The sequence below is a fragment of the Ovis canadensis genome, chromosome 4, assembly GCF_042477335.2.
Source record: "Ovis canadensis isolate MfBH-ARS-UI-01 breed Bighorn chromosome 4, ARS-UI_OviCan_v2, whole genome shotgun sequence".
NCBI lineage: Eukaryota > Metazoa > Chordata > Mammalia > Artiodactyla > Bovidae > Ovis > Ovis canadensis.
In genome coordinates, this window is record NC_091248.1 from 128,917,286 (window position 1) to 128,939,370 (window position 22,085).

A 22,085-nucleotide genomic window follows, 5' to 3' on the forward strand; every position below is an offset into this window, starting at 1 on the left:
GCAAGTGGTCATCAGATTGGTCTTATTTATGCCCCTTCTATCCTGCCACTCTTTTGCAAATGAAATAATAAAAGCTTTCCTATCTCCTAGACTATGAAGTCTAGATTTCTTTTTAAAATTTATTTTTCATTGAAGGACAGTTGAATTCACTCATTTCATTGAAGTATCGTATACAGTGCTGTATTATTGCTGTACAGCAAAGTGACTCAGTTATACATATATACACATATTCTTTTCCATTATGGTTTACCATAGGATACTGAATATAGTTCCCTATACTATACAGGAGGACTTTGTCGTTTATCCATTCTATATGCACCGGTTTGCATCTGTTAATCCCAAACTCCCAATCTAAGCCTCTCCCACCCCCTTCCCCCTTGGCAGCCACCAGTCTATTCTCAGTGTCTCTGCTTCTGCTTCACTGATAGGTTCCTTTGTGTCATATATTAGATTCCACGAGTAAGCGATGTCACTAAACTCTTTGCAACCCCGTAGACTGCAGCATGCCAGGCTTCCCAGTCCTCCACAATCTCCCAGAGTTTGCTCAAACTCATGTCCATTGAGTCAATGATACCTACCATCTAACCATCTCACTCTCTGTCACCTGCTTCTCCTCCTGACATCAATCTTTCCCCAGCATCAGGGTCTTTCCAGTGAGTTGGCTCTTTGCATCAGGTGGCCAAAGTATTGGAACTTCAGCTTCAGCATCAGTCCTTCCAATGAATATTCCAGGTTGATGGTTTGATCTCCTTGCTGTCCAAGGGACTCTCAAGAGTCTTCTCCACCACCACAGTCTCCTAGGAATGACTAGGAGACTTTTTTTTTTTTTTTCTAATCAGTCAAAAGTGAGAGGAAGCTAAGGGGTGGGGCTTCTGGATAAGCTATGGTTTTCCAGATAAAAATGGACAGAGTTAGTTGACATACTTTTCATTCTTAGCCCTTCCCTTTTCTTTTCATCTGGACCACAAACAATGCCTGGAGGTGCTACTGCCATCTTTTATTATTGGCATAAAAAGTGTTAAACGGTAAGTTTCAGAAAAAAGTAAAATTATGACTCAAATCAGATATAAAAATGAACATATGTTGAAGATTTTATTGAACTCATGAGTGAACTAAGCAGATGTTGTATGGTTCTGAGAAGCACAGATTCATATGGAGGAAAGGAAAGGAATGCTGAAATGAATGGAAAATGGAGGTAAATTAGGTTTTCCACAGGGTGGGAGGCAAGACATTTGAACCCCTCCCTTAAAGGGCAGAATCTGCTTAGTTATAGATTAAGAACTCTGCGTGGCTATTAGTTACCTACAGTTAGAGCTGTGAAATAGCTGTGTGCATCTGATCAGGTGGAAGGTTATGCGAGGGTAACAGGTAGGAAGGCTAGGGGTCTCCAAGCAGAGGAAATAAATTGCAAGTGTCAGACTTTTTTTTTTCACTTTTTAATACAAAATTAAAAGGAGGCGTCTTTCGAATTCTGTGTTGTCATGACAACACCTGCTTCTGCCTGAACTTAATTTTTCTCAAACCTTGAGCTGACCAATGCAGTTTCCCTCATAAAAATGTTCTCTTAAGCTATGTTAATATAACTATACATTTGCTTGGAAATTTGCCTTTCTTTAAGATTCACATCAATTGTTTTATGGCTGGGGATGACTCACCTTGTGCCAATGCTATCTCAAAGTGAATGTTGTGGGAGAGGGGCCTGATGCAACTCTCTCGGTTTTCAGGTGATTCTTTATCATTGCAGGTGATTCTCCTGCCATGCAGGAGACCTCGGTTCGATTCCTGGGTCGGGAAGATCCCCTGGAGAAGGGATAGTCTACCCACTCCAGTATTCTTGGGCTTCCCTTGTGGCTCAGCTGGTAAAGAATCTGCCTGCAATGCAGGAGATCTGGGTTTGATCCCTGAGTTGGGAAGATCCCCTGGGGAATGAAAAGGCTACCCACTCCAGTATTCTGGCTTGGAGAATTCCATGGACTGTATAATTCAGGGGAGTTGCAAAGAGTCGGACACAACTGAGCGACTTTCACTTTCACTTTATCTGATTAGAAACTTGCTAACAGATATATAACTCCTTGCTAAAAACTAGCGAAAGGGGCACTCTTTCTGTCCCCTTCTGATATCTATGTCAGAAGCTTCCTCTTATTCCTTTTATACTTTAATAAAACTTTATTACACAAAAGCTTTGAGTAGTCAAGCCTCAACTCTGGCCCCAGATCGAAATTCTCTTCTCCGAATATCACAAATCCTGGCATAGCTCACAGCTCGAAGCTACAGCCTTTCATACTGGGAGTTCATCTGGGATCTTTAAGACAGGTAAGGATGCTTGGAGCTCTAGTTCTTTGTTCTCCTATTATATACATTTTCTGCTGTACTTTACTAACTTTACGGTGCGCCTGTCTGTGAAAGTGGCATCAAAGAAACATGGAATTGACCATGAAGCAAGCGTTGAGCCCTGCTTTGCAGTTCTGTGATGCCTCGTAATGACTAAAGGCAGCCCCACAAGGGGAGCCTTGTTGGGGGTTTATACCAACCTGCTGATGCCAAGAGGCATCCAACATCCCCGCAAGGGGAGCAGCCAGAAATGGGCAAAGCATGTGGACTGAATTTTCCTTTCTCAGTCAACGTTTCCTGGTCTCTTTGACCATTTCATAACTACCTTGGAAATTGAAACTACTAACCTAATCTGCTGAATCATAAACTTTCAAGGGACTTGTGATCTATGCTGTTACTATGCACTTTGACTTAGATCCCAAGCTTAGATTGATAGTCAGGAAGTGCCTGCTGCTGCTGCTGCTGCTGCTGCTGCTGCTAAGTCTGTTTCAGTTGTGTCTGACTCTGTGCAACCCCATAGACAGCACCCCATCAGGCTCCCCCGTCCCTGGGATCCTCCAGGCAAGAACACTGGAGTGGGTTGCCATTTCCTTCTCCAATGCATGAAAGTGAAAAGTGAAAGTGAAGTCACTCAGTCATGTCCGACTCTTAGCAACCCCAGGGACTGCAGCCTACCAGGCTCCTCCGTCCATGGGATTTTCCAGGCAAGAGTACTGGAGTGGGATGCCATTTCCTTCTCCAATGCATGAAAGTGAAAAGTGAAAGTGAAGTCACTCAGTCATGTCCGACTCTTAGCAACCCCAGGGACTGCAGCCTACCAGGCTCCTCCGTCCATGGGATTTTCCAGGCAAGAGTATTGGAGTAGGGTGCCATTGCCTTTTCTTCAGGAAGCGCCTTACCCTAGTTGAGATTTACAACAGGAGCACGTTCGGAAGCTAGGTGGAGCTCTAGCTCCAAGACCATCTTTCAGGCTAAAAGTTACTCAGATTGGAAGTACAGCAGGTTTCTTCCTTTGGTAACACTAGCTCTTAGTGGACCAGAGAAGGCTCTCCAGTGGCTTTTGTCTCAACTCCTTAGATATTCTTTCTGTTGAATCTGCGGGAATGAACTGGAAGGACTGGCCCTAATAACTTGAAAACAAAAATCACTTTTTCCTCACTGGCTGGGCCTTCACCATCTCTTTTGCTATCACTTATACAGGTGTGGTGATGCTCGGAAGGGACATCTTGGCTTTATGTTGGCCCCCTTATGATTTACCAGTCTTATTGTGGTCAGGAATAGACTGAGGACTATGCACAAGAATCCAGGAGATGAATGTTTCTCCTGGCAGTCTTAGCTTGGGAAGCATTCTGGAAGGTTACTCTGATTGCACCCTGGGTGACATCAGAGGCAGGCAAAGGTTTTAATGGTGAGGAATTGGACATCAATCTGGGATACCATCAAGTCTATCCCTGATGGATCTCCACCCCACCTCGGTGGTAGAATAGGGAGGGATGATGATGGGACAGCTGCGCTGGTAAGGGACAGGTTAGCTCTGGCCAGGGAAGGACGCTTAGGTGGAAGACCTGTCTCCACCCCCATCTAGAGCAGGGAGGGATGCTTCTGGTGGAAAAGGGCAAAGGCACTGGATGCTGCTTTTTTCTCTCTTACAGATGGGAGTTAACAATTTCAGCCTTACTCCTTTGAACTGTATCCTGAAAACCTGGGATAGATTCGATCCCCAGAGCTTAAAGAAGACATGCTGATCTTCCTATGTGATACTGCATGACTGTGGTATTCACTGGAGGATGGCGAACAGTGGCTGGTTGGAGGGTCTTTTAACTATAACACTGTTTTACACTTTCTAATAGGACCTGAGATCCATCTTCCCAGCCCATGTTTCCTGAGCATCAGGGTAACTCTCTTATCAGACCTCTCCATAACTTTTTACAGCTTCTATCATTTCTAAGGATGAAGGAAATTATGTATTCCCAATAAGATGGGAACAAAGCTTCCTGTCCACCTGCTTCTTTTCTCTGCTTCTTCCACTTTCTTCTCATCCAGCCAAGATGATGAATAAAAAGACCACATCTCCAAACAGCAGTGAAACTGAAAACCTGTACGACCAAAGTGTGAATCATCACTCAAATTCCCCCCAAATTTTAGTTTATAACCACTCAGAAATTTCCATTTATAAATAGAAAAAATCAAGAATGAAGTTATTTTCTTTTAAAATACATCTTTCCATCTATGAAAAAATTAGTTAAGTACATAATTTAACCCAATGCATGTATATTGTTCTGATCCGAACAACTATAAATAAAGCTGAACTGCCAAAACTTCCTGTTTGGTTTTTTTGTTGTTGTTGTTTTTTCTAGGAAGAACTGATAACATTTAGTGTTAAATCTCATGGTCATGCAAAGAATGTTTAAGGATTTTCTGGTTTTATTCTATCAGAAGTAAGACCAGTTATGCAGAAGGCCCCTGATTCTTCATCACCACAAAACCTGTAGCAACCAAAATGCATACACAATTTAAGAAGAATTCTTCATCTCAAGAAACTGCAGTTGAAGTCACTAAATGTCAGTATGAGTAATAACAGAAAGGAGGCAGATTAGTAAAGAATAGCCAGAACAAGAAAAGTTGAATTATTGAACAAAGAGAATATGCATTTTAGTTTTGACAGATATGCTATGTGTGTGCTCTATGCTTAGTCGTGTCCAACTCTTGTGATCCCATGGACTGTAGCCCGCCAGGCTCCTCTGTCCATGGGATTTTCCAGGCAAGAATACTGGAGTGGAAAAAAAAAAAAAAAGAATACTGGAGTGGGTTGCCATTTCCTCCTCCAGGGGATCTTCCCCAATACAGGAATCAAATCTGTGTCTCTTGCCTTGGTAGACAGATTCTTTACCATCTGAGCCACCAGTCTCAGCTAATTGCCCTCTTAAGAGTTGTACCAACATAACCTTCCACAAGGAAGGTATGAAGATTGCTGTTTCTACATAGCCTTGTCATCACAGCATGTTATCCATCTTTTTCAGTCTGAGAGGTAAAAAGTGAAATTTTGGTATAGTTTCTAAAATTGTATTTCTTCTTTAAATTTTTGGCTGCACTGGTTCTTTGTTGCTGCATGTGGGCTTAGTTCCTCCATGTCATGTGGGATCTTAGTTCCCTGATCAGTGATCAACCCACATTCCCTGCACTGAAAGGCAAGTTCTTAACCACTGGACCACAAAGGAAGTCCCTGGGTGTAGTTTTAACTTATATTTAGTGTCTCATCATGAACGAGATGAGTAATTTTTTGCATATTTACAAAGCATTTCTATTTCCTTTTCAGTGAATCATATTTTAGTAGCTTTTGCCCAGTTTTCTGCTTTGGTCTTTTTCTTATCAAATTGTGAGAGTTCTTGAAGTATGGTTTTGAAATGGAAGGCAACATTTCCCCCCATTTTGCTGTTTGTCTTTGGCCTTAACTAAGAAATCGATTTGGCCCAAGGTGAAGAACTTTAATTTCAAAGATTTCTAAGTGTTCGTGTACTCAAAGGAGGTTGTAGAGCCACAAGACTCTTATTCAGAAAGACACAGAAATCAGCCAGCTTCCTAAGAAGCACTGCTAGGCCAGCGGACAACATCTGCAGGTCACAGGAGGAAAAAAGGGGGACCAGAAGTTGCTCTGTGGTGTGGGCAGAGTCCTCCCCGTGGGGTCAGGAAAACAGCACACAGGGCCTCTTTGGGAACATGTTGTTCAGCCGCTCAGTTGTGTCTGACTCTTTGTGACCCCATGGACTGCAGCATGCCAGGCTTCCCTGTCCATCATCAACTCCTGAAGTTTGCTCAAACTCACGTCCATGGAGTGGGTGATGCCACCCAACCATTTTATCCTCTGTTGCCCTTTTCTCCTCCTGCCAGCATCAGGGTCTTTTCCAATGAGTTGGCTCTTCCCATCAGGTGGCCAAAGTATTGGAACTTCAGCTTCAGCATCAGTCCTTCCAATGAATATTCAGGACTGATTTCCTCTAGGATGGACTGGTTTGATCTCCTTGCACACATTTCTCTCCCCTAAAATGGACTTAGGCACACATCCCACCCAAGGCTTCTTCCTCCAGGGGCAGAAGGGCACCAGGAGGAGGGGTCATGCTTCCCTCTCCTTGTGGAGGGTGTCAGAGAGTTTGCAAAGCCCCTTTCAGACAGTCTACAGCTCCTGGAGTAATTCTAGACACAACACTTTGTTTCAGGGAATGTTTGTGCAGGGGCAAACGGGAGGGTGGGGTACTGATATTATCTTCCCAGGTGAGGTGGAGGCTGGGCAGCTTGCCTAGATCCCCAGGGCTGAAGCCAGTTGCCACGTACAGGGCCCAGGACAGTGCTAGAGAAGGTCCCAGGATGGGCCTTGGATTTGGTTAATGTGCTGCCCAAGCGAGCTGGGGCCTTGGGTTTGGAATGGAAGAACCAACAGTCTCATCCGAGCGAGAAGTTTCTGGGCTCTGCCATGGGCTCTATCTTGGCTTCCCATTCTTCGGTTCGGTCCTACCGAAGGCGGATCTAACCATCTCTGGAAGCTATGCTATGACCTGTGCTCAACCAGCGGGCTTTGAGCTCCATTAGTTCCAGACAAGCCTGTCTTATGTCCTCCCCTAGACACAGGACACAGGCGTCAGGCCAGGGGCTTAGATGACCGAGTACAGGGGTGGGCAAAGCGCTTCGGGAGCAGGCGGATTGCCAGAGGTCCTGTCAGCAATAGCATGTGGAGACAGGGTCAGCAGGGCCAGCAAAACCAGCAGAGAAGTACGAGGGCAAGGGGCCGGGAAGTTCACCAAAGCGGAGGCCTGGGCCGAGTGATGCACGGAGGGATGAAAAGCTGGACTTTTAGAGGGGTCATCATGTTAGACCCAGTCCGGGGGTGGGATGGGGGTTGGGGGGCGGGGGCGGACCCAGCTGCACTAAGTCCAGACTTTCCCGCCGTGGGGGGAGAAGGGGCTTGCTCCAAGGTGCTCTGGCCTCTTTCGAGGATTCTGAAGGAATGAAGCCAAGCTCAATTTCCTCAGAAGTCAGGTAAACTTGGCCGGGCCAGCGGCCCCGCCCAACACCGCCTTGGTCCCCAGGGGCGGTCCCCAGGGTTGCGGGCTGAGTCTTCCCGCCAGCCCCGCCCCCGACCCCCGGAAAGTCCCCCGGGCGGTCAACGCCCAGGCTCCTTCTTGCTCTCCTCTCTGCCCCGCCCACATCCGATCGCCCCAGGCTCTAGCCCCGCCCCTTGCCCAGCCCGCCCCACCCTTGCCCCGCCCTTCCGCCTCGCCCCCCCTCGCCCCGCCCCTCACCCCAGCTGCGCCCCATCCGTGTCCAGCTCTCCCGCCTTAGCCCCGCCCACAGCCTACCCACAACCCCGCCCGGCCCCCTCTTAGCCCCGCCCATACCCCTGCTTCTCGGCCGCGCGGGGACGGGGCGGGGCGGCCCGGCGGCGGCGGCGGCCTCGGCGGCGGGGGCGGGGCCGGCCTCACCCGGAATGAAAATAAACGGCGGCCACAGCCGCATCCGGGCACTCGGCGGGTCGCGGCTGGCGCAGCTGTGGTGCAGGTGAGGAGATGGCGGCCGAGCGTCCGGTCCTTGACCCGGGTGTCAGCCGCGCCGCCCGGCGCCCCAGTTCCCCCCAGGCGTGACCCCGACGCCGACCCCGCCCGGGCAGCGGCGGAGGTGGGCGCCCTGCGCGGAGACTCGGCCGGGACCGGGGGCGGCGGGTCGGGGCTTCTGGACGCACCGGGCCCTTCGCCCGGCCCTGGGTTTGCTCTGGGCTGACGCGGGTGGTGGGTATTTAAAACGAGAGATTGAAATGTTTTTGGAGGGAGGCAGAGAAACATGTATATGTTAAAATTACTCACTGGCCATACAAAAAGCTTGAATCGTAACATTGTTACGCCATTTGGGATTTATTTGCAATCAAAGACAGATTTTCTTTTCCTGTTTAATGAGAAAACGCGGTTTATTTTCTCCAGAATCCGATCAGATTCTGTATGTTTCTCAACGTCTTCCCACACTCTCATTTTTTAATAGAAGATTCTTGTAATAGTGTAAGAGGGAAAAGTACTGTATTTTGAGTAAGTATATGTGTGTTTGTATATGTTTGAAAACCTCTGGATAAAGGCAGCGTAGATCGATTTATTTAAAAAATGAAAGCGAAATGTTACAGGAATGATTTATACCCTTTCACTTTCGGTTTACAGCATGGGTATTAATGAATTTCTGCTTTTTGACGGGGACTGTGACACGGAACATTGTGTAGCAAGCCTGAAACTTTCAGTTTTCCAATTAACATTGAAAACTGACTTATTAAACCATTTCCCTTTTGATTTGAGTTAAAATACATATCCTCGTTTTTTTTTTGTTGTTGCCCATGAGTGGTTTTGTAAGTTTTAAGACAATGGTTTAATCTTTTTTTCAAACATTAAGTGGTGGACTGGAGACCCTCCTTGCTGTGTATTTGCTGGTGGGCGGAGTGTGGACGAGGAGAAGGCAATGGCACCCCACTCCAGTACTCTTGCCTGGAAAATCCCATGGATGGAGAAGCCTGGTAGGCTGCAGTCCATGGGGTCACTAGGAGTCAGACACGACTGAACAACATAACTTTCACTTTTCACTTTCCTGCATTGGAGAAGGAAATGGCAACCCACTCCAGTATTCTCGCCTGGAAAATCCTAGGGACGGGGGAGCCTGGTGGGCTGCGGTCTGTGGAGTCACACAGAGTCGGACACGACTGAAGCGACTTAGCAGCAGCAGCAGCAGGAGTGTGGGCCACACACTAGGTTTAGGAAATCCTTTGAGACTTCCGCTTGGTAGTTGGATTACAGAGGGCTGTGCGTTCAGCCTTCTAAAATGGCTTGGCTTCCCTGAATGGCCCTTGAAATGGTTACCACCCCCTCACAAGTGATACTTAATTGGGAATTTCTGAACATTTGTGAGCGGGGCTTCCCCTGTGGCTCTGTGGTAAAGAATCTGCCTGCCGGTGCAGGAGACGCAGGAGATGTGGGTTTGATCCCTGGGTCAGAAACATCCCTTGGAGGAGGAAATGGCAACCCATTCCAGAATTCCTGCCCGGAAAATTACATGGACAGAGGGGCCTGGCAGACTACAGTCCAATTTTATGTGTGAGAAGCAGTTTATTAGTGCTTGAAAAACTGGGGTTCTTTCTTAGGTTACCTGGATGCATACATCCCCCTCTTTGATCTGTTTTCCCCTTTTTCCCTTCTCCCCCCTATCCTGATTACCCTCTTTCTTGCCCCCAAATTGATATAAAGTGGATTTGAACTTTCTTTTTAAAGTACTTGCTTACAGAATACACTAAAGTTGTCAAACTTGATTTAGAAATCAGGTGAATTGAATTTGAGGAGTGTGGAATACAGGCCCTGAATAGGAAAAAGTTGCTCATCTAGGTTATGTTAAGTCTTACCTACTTTTTCACTCTCTGGAACATGTCTCCATCCTTCAGGGGCTAATAACCTTTGATTTTGCTCACTGCTCATCTGACTTGGCTGCACTGCCCCATCAGCTGTTTCACTCTCTGGCAGCCTCACCCACCTTTGAGATGCTAGTGCTAGTGAAGGAGGCGTGAAAGACTCCACTGCTGTGTGAGCGCAGGACAGAGAAGCAGCAGGGACTTTGTAGAGACAGTAGAATGCAGTGATCCAGTGTTGTGGGCACAAGTCCCAGGACTAGTTATGGCGCTGCCTAATCTTTCATCCTTGAGTGAGTCCTTTTACAGACTTGGGCTGTGGCTTTTCGTGTGTAAGATGATGACCCGGCCAGTATTGATTTGAATAGGACGAGTAGATCTGCTTTTATGCTTCTATCAGAAAATATCATGCAAAACTTCTCTAGCACTGTAAACACTAAAGTTTTAACTTAATTCTCTTATTTTTAAAATATTTGTTTATTTTGGTGGGCCCAGGCCTTAGTTGTGGCATCCAGAGACTTTGTGTGGCATGTGGGCTCTGGTTCCCTGACCAGGGATGGAACCCAGCCCCCCTGCATTGGAAGCACAGAGTCATAACTCTGGACCACCAGAAAAATCCCTAAATTTTCAATTTTAAAATTTCAGATATAGAAGATGTATATTATTGATAGTTCATGGTTCAAGCTAGCACTTCTTTATATTTACCTGCTAGGGTGATTGCTCTTTTGTGTTAAAATAGCCAACATACAGAGCCACTGTATATTGGTAAATTCTTTACCACAGAGCCACTGTGTTGAGTTGTTTAAGTTTGCTGCTTTAAGGATCTATCTTTCTTATTTTATCTTTCCTCTTAGAGAGTGATAGCAGTTAAGAAATAGAACAGGCTTCCCTGGTGGCTCAGTGGTAAAGGATCCGCCTGCCAATGCAGGAGATGTGGGTTCAATCCCTGGGTCAAGAAGATTCCCCTGGAGAAGGCAATGGCAGCCCACTCCAGTGTTCTTGCCTGGGAAATCCCATGGATAGAGGAGCCTGGTGGGCTACAGTCCATGGGGTCACAAAGGATTTGGAGATGACTTAGCTATCTAAAGGGCTTCCCTTGTAGCTCACTCGGTAAAGAATCTGCATGCGGTGCAGGAGACCTGTGTTCGATCCCTGGGCTGGGGAGATCCCCTGGAGAAGGAAATGGCAACCCACTCCAGTACCATTGCCTGGAAAATCTCATGGACAGAGGAGCCTGGTGGGCTGGAGTCCATGGGGTCGCAAAGAGTCAGGCACGACTGAGCGACTAACACACTTAACTCTTAGCTATCCAAAACACACAACACACCCAATAAATAGAAAAATTACTTACTTACTACATATTAGCAACTTTGAAACATGTATTCTTATGTAACATATATAATGGATATATGATACATATTTCCTTCTGTGTGTAATATACTTATCTTTTAGAGAATTTTGCTGCTGCTGCTGCCAAGTTGCTTCAGTCGTGTTTGACTCTGTACGACCCCATAGACCGCAGCCTACCAGGCTCCTCCGTCCATGGGATTTTCCAGGCAAGAGTACTGGAGTGGGGTGCCATTAGAGAAGTCTGCAGCTGGTTAAAACCTAGTCTAAAGTACTTTAAACTGGACAGGGAGGAATGGAGGAGACCTCTTGCTTACCCAACAGTGTATTGAGTAACTTATAGACATTTTGAAATGTAGTGCAGAGTATCATTGATGTACTGTTTTGCTTTCAAGGATGGCACAAAAGAAATATCTCCAATCAAAATTGACCCAATTTTTAAGGGAAGACAAAATCCAACTTTGGAAGCCTCCATATACAGATGAAAATAAAGAAGTTGGCTTGGCATTGAAGGTATTTCTCTTTTAAGATGTTGTTAATTAGCAGTGTTGTAAGTCTCCTTGGTAAGTAAGATTCTGAAGTCACCAGAAATTGCCAGGCACAAACAGGTAGGCTTTCGGCATAACCAGAAACAATGGTGATAAACAGGCTCCCATGTTTTACTAGCAGTTGGCAAGCTTATTTTTGTTTAAGAAGATTTTATTTATATGAGAATGTTTATCTGATGGTTTTGGCGTGTGCCGTTTCTAGTGCTTCACAGTGTTACCTAAGATGATTAAGTGGGTGTTCGTGCTGGTAGGGCAGCGCCAGAGGCAGAAGGTTCGGGTGCAGCGTGTTCCGGGCTGGTGTTCGGGCTGTTCTCTGCCCTCCTGGTTAGTGTGCTCAGCTGCAGAACACTGTTCCCCTCCCTAGCTTTGTTTACGCTATTGGCTATCTGTTCATTTTTCCAAAATACATTTTCCTAATAATTGTACCTCAGTTTTTTATGGTCTCATCAAAAATGGCCTCACTTTTCCTAAGTGAAATTTCTAGAAACTGAGGTTGGCTTGCCTTTCTAAGCTGAGGAACATTATAATAATTTCTGAGCGAAATCTCACTATGTTGGAATGTCCTAGAACGTACTCCTCTTGTTTTCTCAGTCTGAGTGTATTTTGGTAAACAGTGTAACCTCTGTGAGGGAGTAAGGGTTGTCAGGAGGGCATCGCATTGTCCTGTTCTGTGACACAGTGATGCACTTGGGAGGTGACCGCTGTGTCAGGGTCTTGGAGTTCTCTCTCCTTTTCCTGACAGGACTCCCTTTTTTTTTTTCTTTTCAATTTTTGCAGACCTTCTCTTTGCAGACCTTTTCTTCTGAATTTGCTTGTTACAATCTCTTGGCTTGGGAACTAGGTGGGGCTGTGACTTCTGTCCCCAGCTCCTGGCACAGAGCTCCTAACACCCTTGGAATTCCCGAGTGGTGAGGCTGATAAAAGGGACAAGAGAATAAGGGAAACCATCAGCTGCTGCTGCAGTATGCTAATTTAGAAACAGCAGTGGTTTGGTACCGGGAGAATCACTGTGGACGTAGCGAGAAGTGACTGGATTCTGGATATATTTCCAAGTAGAGCCAGCAGATTTTGCAGGCTTGCTCAAACTCATGTCCATCGAGTCAGTGATTCCATCCAACCATCTCATCCTCTGTTGTCCCCTTCTCCCACCTTCAATCTTTCCCAGCATCAGGGTCTTTTCCAATGAGTCAGCTGTTCGAATAAGGTGGCCAGAGTATTGGAGTTTCAGCTTCAGCATCAGTCCTTCCAATGAATACTCAGGACTGGTTTCCTTTAGGATTGACTGATTGGATCTCCTTGCAGTCCAAGGGACTCTCAAGAATCTTCTCCAACACCACAGTTCAAAAGCATCAATTCTTCAGCACTCAGCTTTCTTTCCAGCTCTCACATCCATACACAACTATTGAAAAAACCATAGCTTTGACTAGACGGGACCTTTGTTGGCAAAGGAATGTCTTTGCTTTTTAATATGCTGTCTAGGTTGGTCATAAGTTTTCTTCCAAGGAGTAAGCATCTTTTAATTTCATAGCTGCAGTCACCACCTACAATGATTTTGGAGCCCAAAACAATGAAGTCTGTCACTGTTTCCATTGTTTTCCCATCTATTTGCCATGAAGTGATGAGACCAGATGTCATGATCTTAGTTTTATGAATGTTGAGTTTTAAGCCAACTTTTTCACTCTCCTCTTTCACTTTCATCAAGAGGCTCTTTAGTTTTTCTTCTATTTCTGCCATAAGGGTGGTGTCATCTGCATGTCTGAGGTTATTGATATTTCTCCCAGCAGTCTTGATTCCAGCTTGTGCTTCATCTAGCCTGGCACTTTGCATGATATACTTTGCATACAAGTCAAATAAACAGTGTGACAATATACAGCCTTGATGTACTCCTTTCCCAGTTTGGAACCAGTCTGTTTTTCCATGTCCAGTTCTAACTGTTGCTTCTTGACCTGCATACAGATTTCTCAGGAGTCAGGTAAGGTGGTCTGGTATTCCCATCTTTTAAGAATTTTCCATAGCTTGTTGTGATCCACACAGTCAAAGGCTTTGGCATAGTCAATAAAACAGAAGTAGATGTTTTTCTGGAGAAGGCAATGGCACCCTACTCCAGTACTCTTACCTGGAAAATCCCATGGACGGAGGAGCCTGGTGGGCTGCAGTCCATGGGGTTGCTAGAGTGGGACAAGACTAAGCGACTTCACTTTCACTTTTCACTTTCATGCACTGGAGAAGGAAATGGCAACCCACTCCAGTGTTCTTGCCTGGAGAATCACAGGGATGGGGGAGCCTGGTGGCCTGCCGTCTATAGGGTCGCACACAGTCGGACACGACTGAAGTGACGCAGCAGCAGCAGCAGCAGCAGTTGTTTTTCTGGAACTCTTTGCTTTTTGGATGATCCAACAGATGTTGGCAATTTGATCTCTGGTTCCTCTGGCTTTTTTAAATCCAGAGAACATCTGTAAGTTCTCGGTTCACATACTGCTGAAGCCTAGCTTGGAGAATTTTGAGCATTACTTTGCTAGTATGTGAGATGAGTGCAATTGTGCCATAGTTTGAACATTCTTTGGCATTGCCTTTCTTTGGAATTAGAATGAAAGCTGACCTTTTCCAGTCCTGTGGCCACTGCTGAGTTTTCCAAATTTGCTGGCATATTGAGTACAGCACTTTAACAGCATAATCTTTTAGGATTTGAAATAAATCAACTGAAATTCTGTCACCTCCACTAGCTTTTTTCGTAGTGATGCTGCCTAAGGCCCACTTGACTTCACATTCCAGGATGTCTGGCTCTAGGTGAGTGATCACACCATCGTGATTATCCACGTCATGAAGATAATTTTTGTATAGTTCTGTGTATTCTTGCCATCTCTTCTTATATCTTCTGCTTCTGTTAGGTCCATACCATTTCTGTCCTTTATTGTGCCCATCTTTGCATGAAATGTTCGCTTGGTATCTTTAAGTTTCTTGAAAGTGAAAGTGAAGTCGCTCAGTGGAATCCGACTCTTTGCAGCCCCATGGACTGTAGCCTACCACACTCCTCCGTCCAAGAGTACTGGAGTGGGTTGCCATTTCCTTCTCCAGAGGATCTTCCTGACCCAGGGGTTAAACCTGGGTCTCCCACGTTGTAGGCAGACGCTTTACCATCTGAGCCACCAGGGAAGTAATATTTTTTGATGAGATGTCTATCCCATTCTATTGTTTTCCACTATTTCTTTGCATTGATCACTGAGGAAGGCTTTCTTATCTCTCCTAGCTATTCTTTATAACTCTGCATTCAAATGGGTATATCGTCCCTTTTCTCCTTTGCTTTTCGCTTCTCTTCTTTTCACAGCTATTTGTAAGGCCTCCTCAGACAACCATTTTGCTTTTTTGCATTTGTCTTTCTTGGGGATGGTCGTGATCACTGCCTACTGTCAGGCACTCTGTCTGTCAGATCTAATCCCTTGAATCTGTTTGTCACTTCCACTGTATAACTGTAAGGGATTTGATTTAGGTCATAGCTGAGTAGTCTAGCGGTTTTCCCTATTTTCTTCAATTTCAGTCTGAATTTGGCAATAAGGAGTTCATGATCTGACCCACAGTCAGCTCCTGGTCTTGTTTTTGCTGACTTTATAGAGCTTCTCCATCTTTGGCTTCAAAGAATATAATCAATCTGATCTTGGTGTTGACCATCTGGTGATGTCCATGTGGAGAGTCTTCTCTTGTGTTGTTGGAAGAGGGTGTTTGCTATGACCAGTATGTTCTCTTGGCCAAACTGTTAGCCTTTGCCCTGCTTCATTCTGTACTCCAAGGCCAAATTTGCCTGTTAACCCCAGGTATCTCTTGACTTCCTGTTTTTGCATTCCAGTCCCCTATAAAGAAAAGGACATCTTTTTTGGGTGTTAGTTCTAAAAGGTCTTGTAGGTCTTCATAGAACTGTTCAACTTCAGCTTTTTCAGCATTACTGGTTGGGGCATAGACTTGGATTAGTGTGATATTGAATGGTTTGCCTAGTAGATGAACAGAGATCATTCTGTCATTTTTGAGACTGCATCCAAGTACTGCATTTCGGACTCTCTTGTTGACCATGATGACTACTCCATTTCTTCTGAGGGATTCCTGCCCGTAGTAGTAGATATAATGGTCATCTGAGTTAAATTCACCCATTCCCATCCATCTTAGTTCACTGATTCCTAAAATGTCGACGTTCACTCTTGTCATCTCCTGTTTGACCACTTCCAATTTACCTTGATTCGTGGACCTAACATTCCAGGTTCCTATGCAATATTGCTCTTTACAGCATCGGACTTTACTTCCAGCGCCAGACCAAGTGCTTAGTTTTGGGCCAAACAAGTCTGAGAGTTCAAGGTCGAGAGCTCGGCCAGAGATATTTTGGAGAGAGTTGGTGGTGTATAGGTGTGGCTTGAAGCAGTGAGCCTGGCTGACATTACTAACCAAACAAGTAGAGGAAGGAAAGGTGTCTGAAGGCTGAGTCCTGGGTCACTTCGGTGTTTATAGAGTTTGGAGAGATGACAGGAGCCAGGGAGAAGGGGCGGCGAAGGAGCAGTCGAGGTGAAAGGAAGGAGGAGAGGGTGTAGAAACCAAGTGAGGAGGCTGGAGAGTCCACTGTGTCCACAGCTGCTGCTAGGTCAATTTCAGGTAATTGAGGAAGGGGCTTGGTGAGGTGGAGACACTGAGCAGTTTTGACAAGAACTTCAGAATGTCTGTGTGAAAGCCGACTGGCAGAGAGTAGAGATTTAGAGGGGTTGGAGATGTTGAATGTTGATTGCTCCTGTTCAGTTTTTTTATTTTCTAATTTACAAAAGGATTCACTGAAGGATTCCTTTAAATTTGCCTTTCTTCTCGTATAAATATCTTTAACAGACCCTGACCACTTAAAGGCTGAGGGGTAAGGGAATGCTGACATGTGGGAGCCAGTGCACTGAAGACAGCTCATAATTGAAAGCGAAACCTGTTTTATTAGGGCTATAATTAGCATCCTCGAGAAGGCCCTCTGACCCACGGGAAAATTACCCCTGTTGAGTCAGGCAAGTATAGGTACCCTGGTGACCCGGCCTGTGCTCTCCTGCCCAGAGGGAACTCCCTGGTTGCTTAGCTGGGTTCCGACCAGAGGAGGGAGCCTGGGCTCTGAGGTCAAGATGTGCAGGCGCAGCTCTGCTGCTGCCTGTGGGCCTCAGCGAGTTGCGGGAGATCTCTGGTCCCACTCTCATCACTTACGAAATGGGGGCCGTGGTACCTCCATGATCCAGTTGCTCTGAGTGTCTGAGAGAATATGTGTTCAACACCTGGCTGATGTTTATTAGATGTAAGTACTGATGTTAATGGGCTTCCCTGGTATCTCAGCTGGCATAAAATCTGCCTGTAGTGCAGGAGACCTTGGTTCCATCCCTGGGTTGGGAAGAAGATCCCCTGGAGGAGGATACCACTCGAGTGTTCTTGCCTGGAGAATCCCTATGGACAGAGGAGCCTGGCAGGCTACAGTCCATGGGGTCACAAAGAGTCAGACATGACTGAGCGACTAAGCACAGCACAAAGGTGATGGGGACTTTCAGAACAGGGCTACTTGCCTACAAGACCAAACTTTGATTAGAAGCATGGAACTTTCAGTCCCACCCTCCTCCAGCCTCTGGGAGGCCAGAGGGCAGAGGAGATCACACTGGTCAGCAGTGGTCAGTGATTCAGTCAATCATGTCCATATAATGGAGCCTCCGTAAAAACCCTGAAATGACAGATTGCGGGAGCTTCCAGATGGGCAGACACGTCTGTTGGCCAGAGAGGAGCACACCCACAGGGAGCAAAGTCCTCTGGTCCTGTACTCTGGACCCTTCCAGGCTCTGCCATGCCTGCATCTCCATCTGGGTGTTCATTCGTTCTCTTTATAATAAATTTTAAAAATAAGGGGAGCATTTTTCCGAGTTCTGTGGTGTTTGTTCTAGCAAATTGCCAAGCCTGAAGGGGCAGGGCTTGTAGGAACTGTCAGCTGTGTAGCCCAGTTAGACAGAAGTGTGGGTAACTTGGGGACCTGCTTACCTGCTGCCTGAAACGAGGGCAGACCTGTTTGATTGAGCCCTTAGCCTCTGGCGTCTGCCTCTGATTCACTAACTCCGTCCTTCGTGACAGAGTTGAATTGAATTGTAGGATATCCAGTTGGTGTCAGAATTGATTGGTGTCAAAAGGGGTAAAAAAAACCTTCACAAGGTAATTATATTCATGTTTTCTAGAGAATTATAGAAAGTTTTTTTGAAGTATTTTTATTGAAAAGGCTTCTGTGTTTTCCAGGAATTAAAAACAATGTATATTCTTGGTTTGTTGAAAAAAGCTGTATATATATAATTAACTACAAAAATGATAGAGTGTGTTTTCAAAAATACATTATACATATCACCAATATTGGTGTTTTCTTCAGTCATTTCCTATGTGATTGTTTATTTAAAGTGTGTATTATAAATAGGTTTATATTAATTTTTTAAAAAGATATTCTGATCTGCTTTGTAACTTTTATATATCAAGAACATCTCTCTTATTAGAAATACATACTTAGACCATCATCTAACCTGAGTTGTTCTCACAAATTAGAAAAGTTAGAAGCTTTTCTGTTTTCTTGTTTCTTGCCCACACTCTGCAGTGGTGAATAGTTCAGTATTCCTTAAGGTAGTTTCGTATTGATGTATACTGCAGTCACGGTCACGTAAGTTGCAGCCTACCTTTCTTTTCCCCCAGCATAATCCCAACTAGTCTCACTTTATCTAGGGAGTCCATTTTCCTACCCTTCGTTTTTATTTTTTCCTGGATCCTCTAAGCTCTGTGCTTCTCAAGATGTCAAGCCACTGTCTAGATTTCACTGTAATGGGGTGAACGCTGCTCGTCAGTTCTTTTGCCTTATATTCTTGTGTGCACTGATGTGTATTTTACTTTTTTGAGTTAGTACTATATTGATCTGTGTGTTTTTTGGTTTTCGGGTTTTTTTTTTCAATTTTTCTTCATAGGACCTTGCTAAGAAGTACTCTGACAAGCTAGAATGTTGTGAAAATGAAGTAGAAAAGGTAATGGAAGAAATACGTTGCAAAGCAGTCGAGCGTGGCACAGGAAATGAGCACTATAAAACAACAGGAATTGCCACAATTGAAGTCTTTCTACCTCCACGGGTAAAAAAGGTGAGTAGGTTCCCCAGACTTACATAGTTATGCATGCTCAGTTACCTTGGCGACGCGATTGAAGAAATAGTGTTCTTTCTTTTTGAAGTTGCAGTCCAAAGATAAAATTCTTTTAAGTTATTTTACATATTGAACATTAATAAACCTAAAAGTTAATTTTATGGATTCTTAAAACCGGAACATCTAAAAGGTAGTGTGGGCTCCAGGCATTACAGAGCTGTGCATCACTTTCTTGCCTTTTCTAGACTTTAAACAAACGTTTAGCAAAAATGGGGAATAAAAGATTACTTCAGGTTTTCTGAAACTGTAGGCAGTAGGACACATCACGCAGGATTTCATCTTTCTTTCTCTTTGCTGGTGGAGCCAGAGCACAGTCAGCTGAGTGCCCAGGCAGGCACTCAGGAGTGTCCCGGGCACGTCCTCAGGAGTTGAAGTCCAGAAGTGTCACAGAGGCAGGGCGCCCAGAGGGGGCTGCCCCGTAGGACTGATCAGGGTTCGTTATTCTTAGAAGAAATGAAAATAAGTGTGTATCAGAATTACCCTGTGACCCAGCTGTTTTACTTCAAGAGAAGTGAAAACTGTACAAAAACTGTACCAGAGCACTCGCAGCTGTGTTCACAGTGGACTAAAGGTGGAAACACCCTAATGCCTGCTGGTGGACAAACGGGGTGCACCCGTAAAGTGAGTTATCCAGCCATGAAAGGAGCGAAGCGCCACTCCAAAGCGCCGTGAAAGAAGCCAGACACAAAAGACCACATACTGTGTAGTTCCACTTCTATGACACATCTAGAATAGCAGATCCATAGAGAAAGAACATATAGTCATAGCTGTCTGGGGTGGGAAGCGGGAGGGATTAGGAGGATAGGGCATGTTTGGTGAGGAGGTGGCAAAAATGCTCTGAAATTTTATTATGGTAACAGTTGTACAACTCTGTAAACGTACCAGAAATCTCGACTCTTATACTTTAAACAGGGAACTTTAAGATATGCAAGTTACATCCCTATAAAGCTGTTAAAAATTTCTAGGAAGAATAAAGAACTTGATGAGAAAAAGGACGTTATATATGTATCTGCCTCAGAATACCAGTTCATGAGTTTAAAAGGCAGTATGTATATACAGACTCCTCTCTATGGGGTCACAGTCGGACACGACTGGAGTGACTTAGCCGCAGCTACTAGTACCAAGTACCTGGGAAAGCAGACCGCTGATCAGAAAGCTGATTGGTGAGTGTGGAATCCGAGCAGATGATCTGCACGGTCTCATCCTTGGTGGCCCTAGTGAGTCCATATTTCCTTCTGAAGCCCCGTCATCGGGGAAGGGGAGGTGCCAAAAGCTGTCCTGCCGCTCCCTTCTCTGTGGCTGCGGAGGGTGCCTACCAAGGTGGTCCTGGCGCCGAGGTTGTGGGTGGGTCCTCGTGGAGCAGAACAGGACCTGCCCTGCCCCCAGCAGACCTCCCCCCAGAGGCGGAAGCCCGGCTTGTGAGAAACACTGCTGCCCCTGCAAGGACTTCTGGGTCACAGGCGGGTTTTGTTCAGTAGCTTCCTGCCTGGCACATGTCCTTTTAGTCCTTAACCAGAGAGACCTGCGTGTTTTTACATCGTCTGATATCAACTTGTCTGGTTTTATAGGCAGAGTAATAGTTCCCAAAAGTGTCAAGTTCAAGTGCATTTTGTCTTATTTTTATACAGGATAGGAAAAGCTTGTTGGAGACCCGCCTGCACATCACTGGCAGAGAACTGAGGTCTAAGTAAGTATCTGTGTGCCTGTGGCCCAGGGGCGCTCAGCTCCCTTACACCCACTCGTTTGGTCTCGTCTCCCAGTGGAGGGGAAACTGAGGCTTTGAGGCTAAAGGGCTTGTTCAGGCTCACAATGGCATTTAAGGGCAAAGCCAGGACTTGTACCAGTCTCCTTTACTTCCCAGTGTGACTTGAGAGCAGGTGGGAACCCTGGATGCGTGTACTTGGTCCATGTTTGAATCAGTAAGTGATAAAAAATAGGAGGCAGCCTGATACTGGCCAAATCATTAGTTTTGAATTTTATGCTTTAATGCATCAATGGCTTGCTGTGATGTTCAGTGGTTTGACCAGTCTCAGGCTGTTGGCCCATCTGTAAAAAGGAAAAAATACTGGCCCATTACATTCTAGTGAGAACCTGACTTTTGAGACCTGGTCAGTTGTTTGATCTCCTTGAACATTTCTCAGTGGTAAGTGTTTTGATTGCCTCCAGGGCTAGGTAGTCTGTGCTTCCCCAGCTGATTTTCCTCATTTTCTTCTTTGGCCTGCATCAGGGCCGTTAGGGCTGGGTTCAGGAAGCCTCGTCCACTCGGCACACAGTGAGCGGTATATGAACAACTGCCCCGTTAGGGGCTCCTGCAGGGAGACCATAGGAGGTGTCGGGGATGGGTATTCTCCTCTCCTGCAGCTAGGGCCCTCCTGTTCAAACGGATACATAGCACCAGTGGTCTGTGCTTCACGAGGAACCAAGCAGTAAAACAGATGGTTTACAAAAGGACATGGTCTCTGACGCAATTTCAAATAGCCATCTAGTAAGCTCGCTCTGTCTGAAGCAATGCTTGTGCATCAGCAGTTTGGAACACTGGGCGTTTCTGAGAAGACTATCTGAAATAGCTGCCACGGTAAGAGTCTGTTCAGTGGGTAATACGCAACAAATTGGGTCAGCTATGATTCTCTGGTTTATTTTACAGAATAGCAGAAACCTTTGGATTTCAAGAAAATTACATCAAAATTGTCATAAATAAGAAACAACTTCAACTAGGTATGTTACAGCACAGTATGCAGAATTTTTGAAATCAAGTTACTAGAGAAATGTTGACTTTATCTTTTTCCCCCTCACTCTTCCTCTATTCAAAAATTTGGGGTGGCTTTATTGTATATATAATGTAAAGGAGTTATTTTAGAGTTTGATGCTCAGTGGAGGTCTGATGGGATGCTGCAGGATGGAAGTCTGGGTGTGCTGCAGGGGAGAGGGCACTCCCGCTCCATCTGAGTGAGCACGGCAGGAGCTGTGGCGGGGAGCACTGCTGCAGAGAGCCTCAGGCAGAGCTCTGTCGTGTGAACTTGAGGGATTCGAGCGGTCTGGCGTATCTTGAGTGTGGACGATGAGGAGAGACTAGTGCTTCTTCAGGATGGAGGAGCAGGCAGAGGCCACGTGGTAAAGCTAATAGTGGTGGTTTTAACCAAGGGTGATTTTGCCATGCAGGGAACATTTGGCAGTATCTGGAGACAGGTGGCACTAGTGGTAAAGAATCTGCCTGCCAGTGCCAATGCAGGA

At 45.6% G+C, this 22,085-nt stretch overlaps 1 protein-coding gene across 6 annotated transcripts in view; it reads left to right on the forward strand.

Moving 5' to 3' along the window:
* The first annotated feature begins 7,664 nt into the window (after positions 1–7,664).
* The window catches only part of NUB1 (negative regulator of ubiquitin like proteins 1), a 36,513-nt gene continuing 22,092 nt past the window's right edge, over positions 7,665–22,085 (forward strand). For 4 of the 6 annotated variants that reach the window (XR_011256519.1, XR_011256520.1, XM_069587167.1 and 1 more), the window contains exons 1-5: positions 7,665–7,881; positions 11,494–11,611; positions 18,627–18,794; positions 20,483–20,541; positions 21,499–21,569. Coding sequence is in view for 4 of the 6 variants with exons in the window: in XM_069587167.1 (XP_069443268.1) it covers positions 7,811–7,881; positions 11,494–11,611; positions 18,627–18,794; positions 20,483–20,541; positions 21,499–21,569 (487 nt within the window). In the remaining 2 variants the exon portion in view is untranslated. Of the gene's footprint in view, positions 7,999–11,493; positions 11,612–18,626; positions 18,795–20,482; positions 20,542–21,498; positions 21,570–22,085 lie in introns of all 6 variants that reach the window. The other 2 variants (XM_069587169.1, XM_069587170.1) reach the window with 1 other exon arrangement.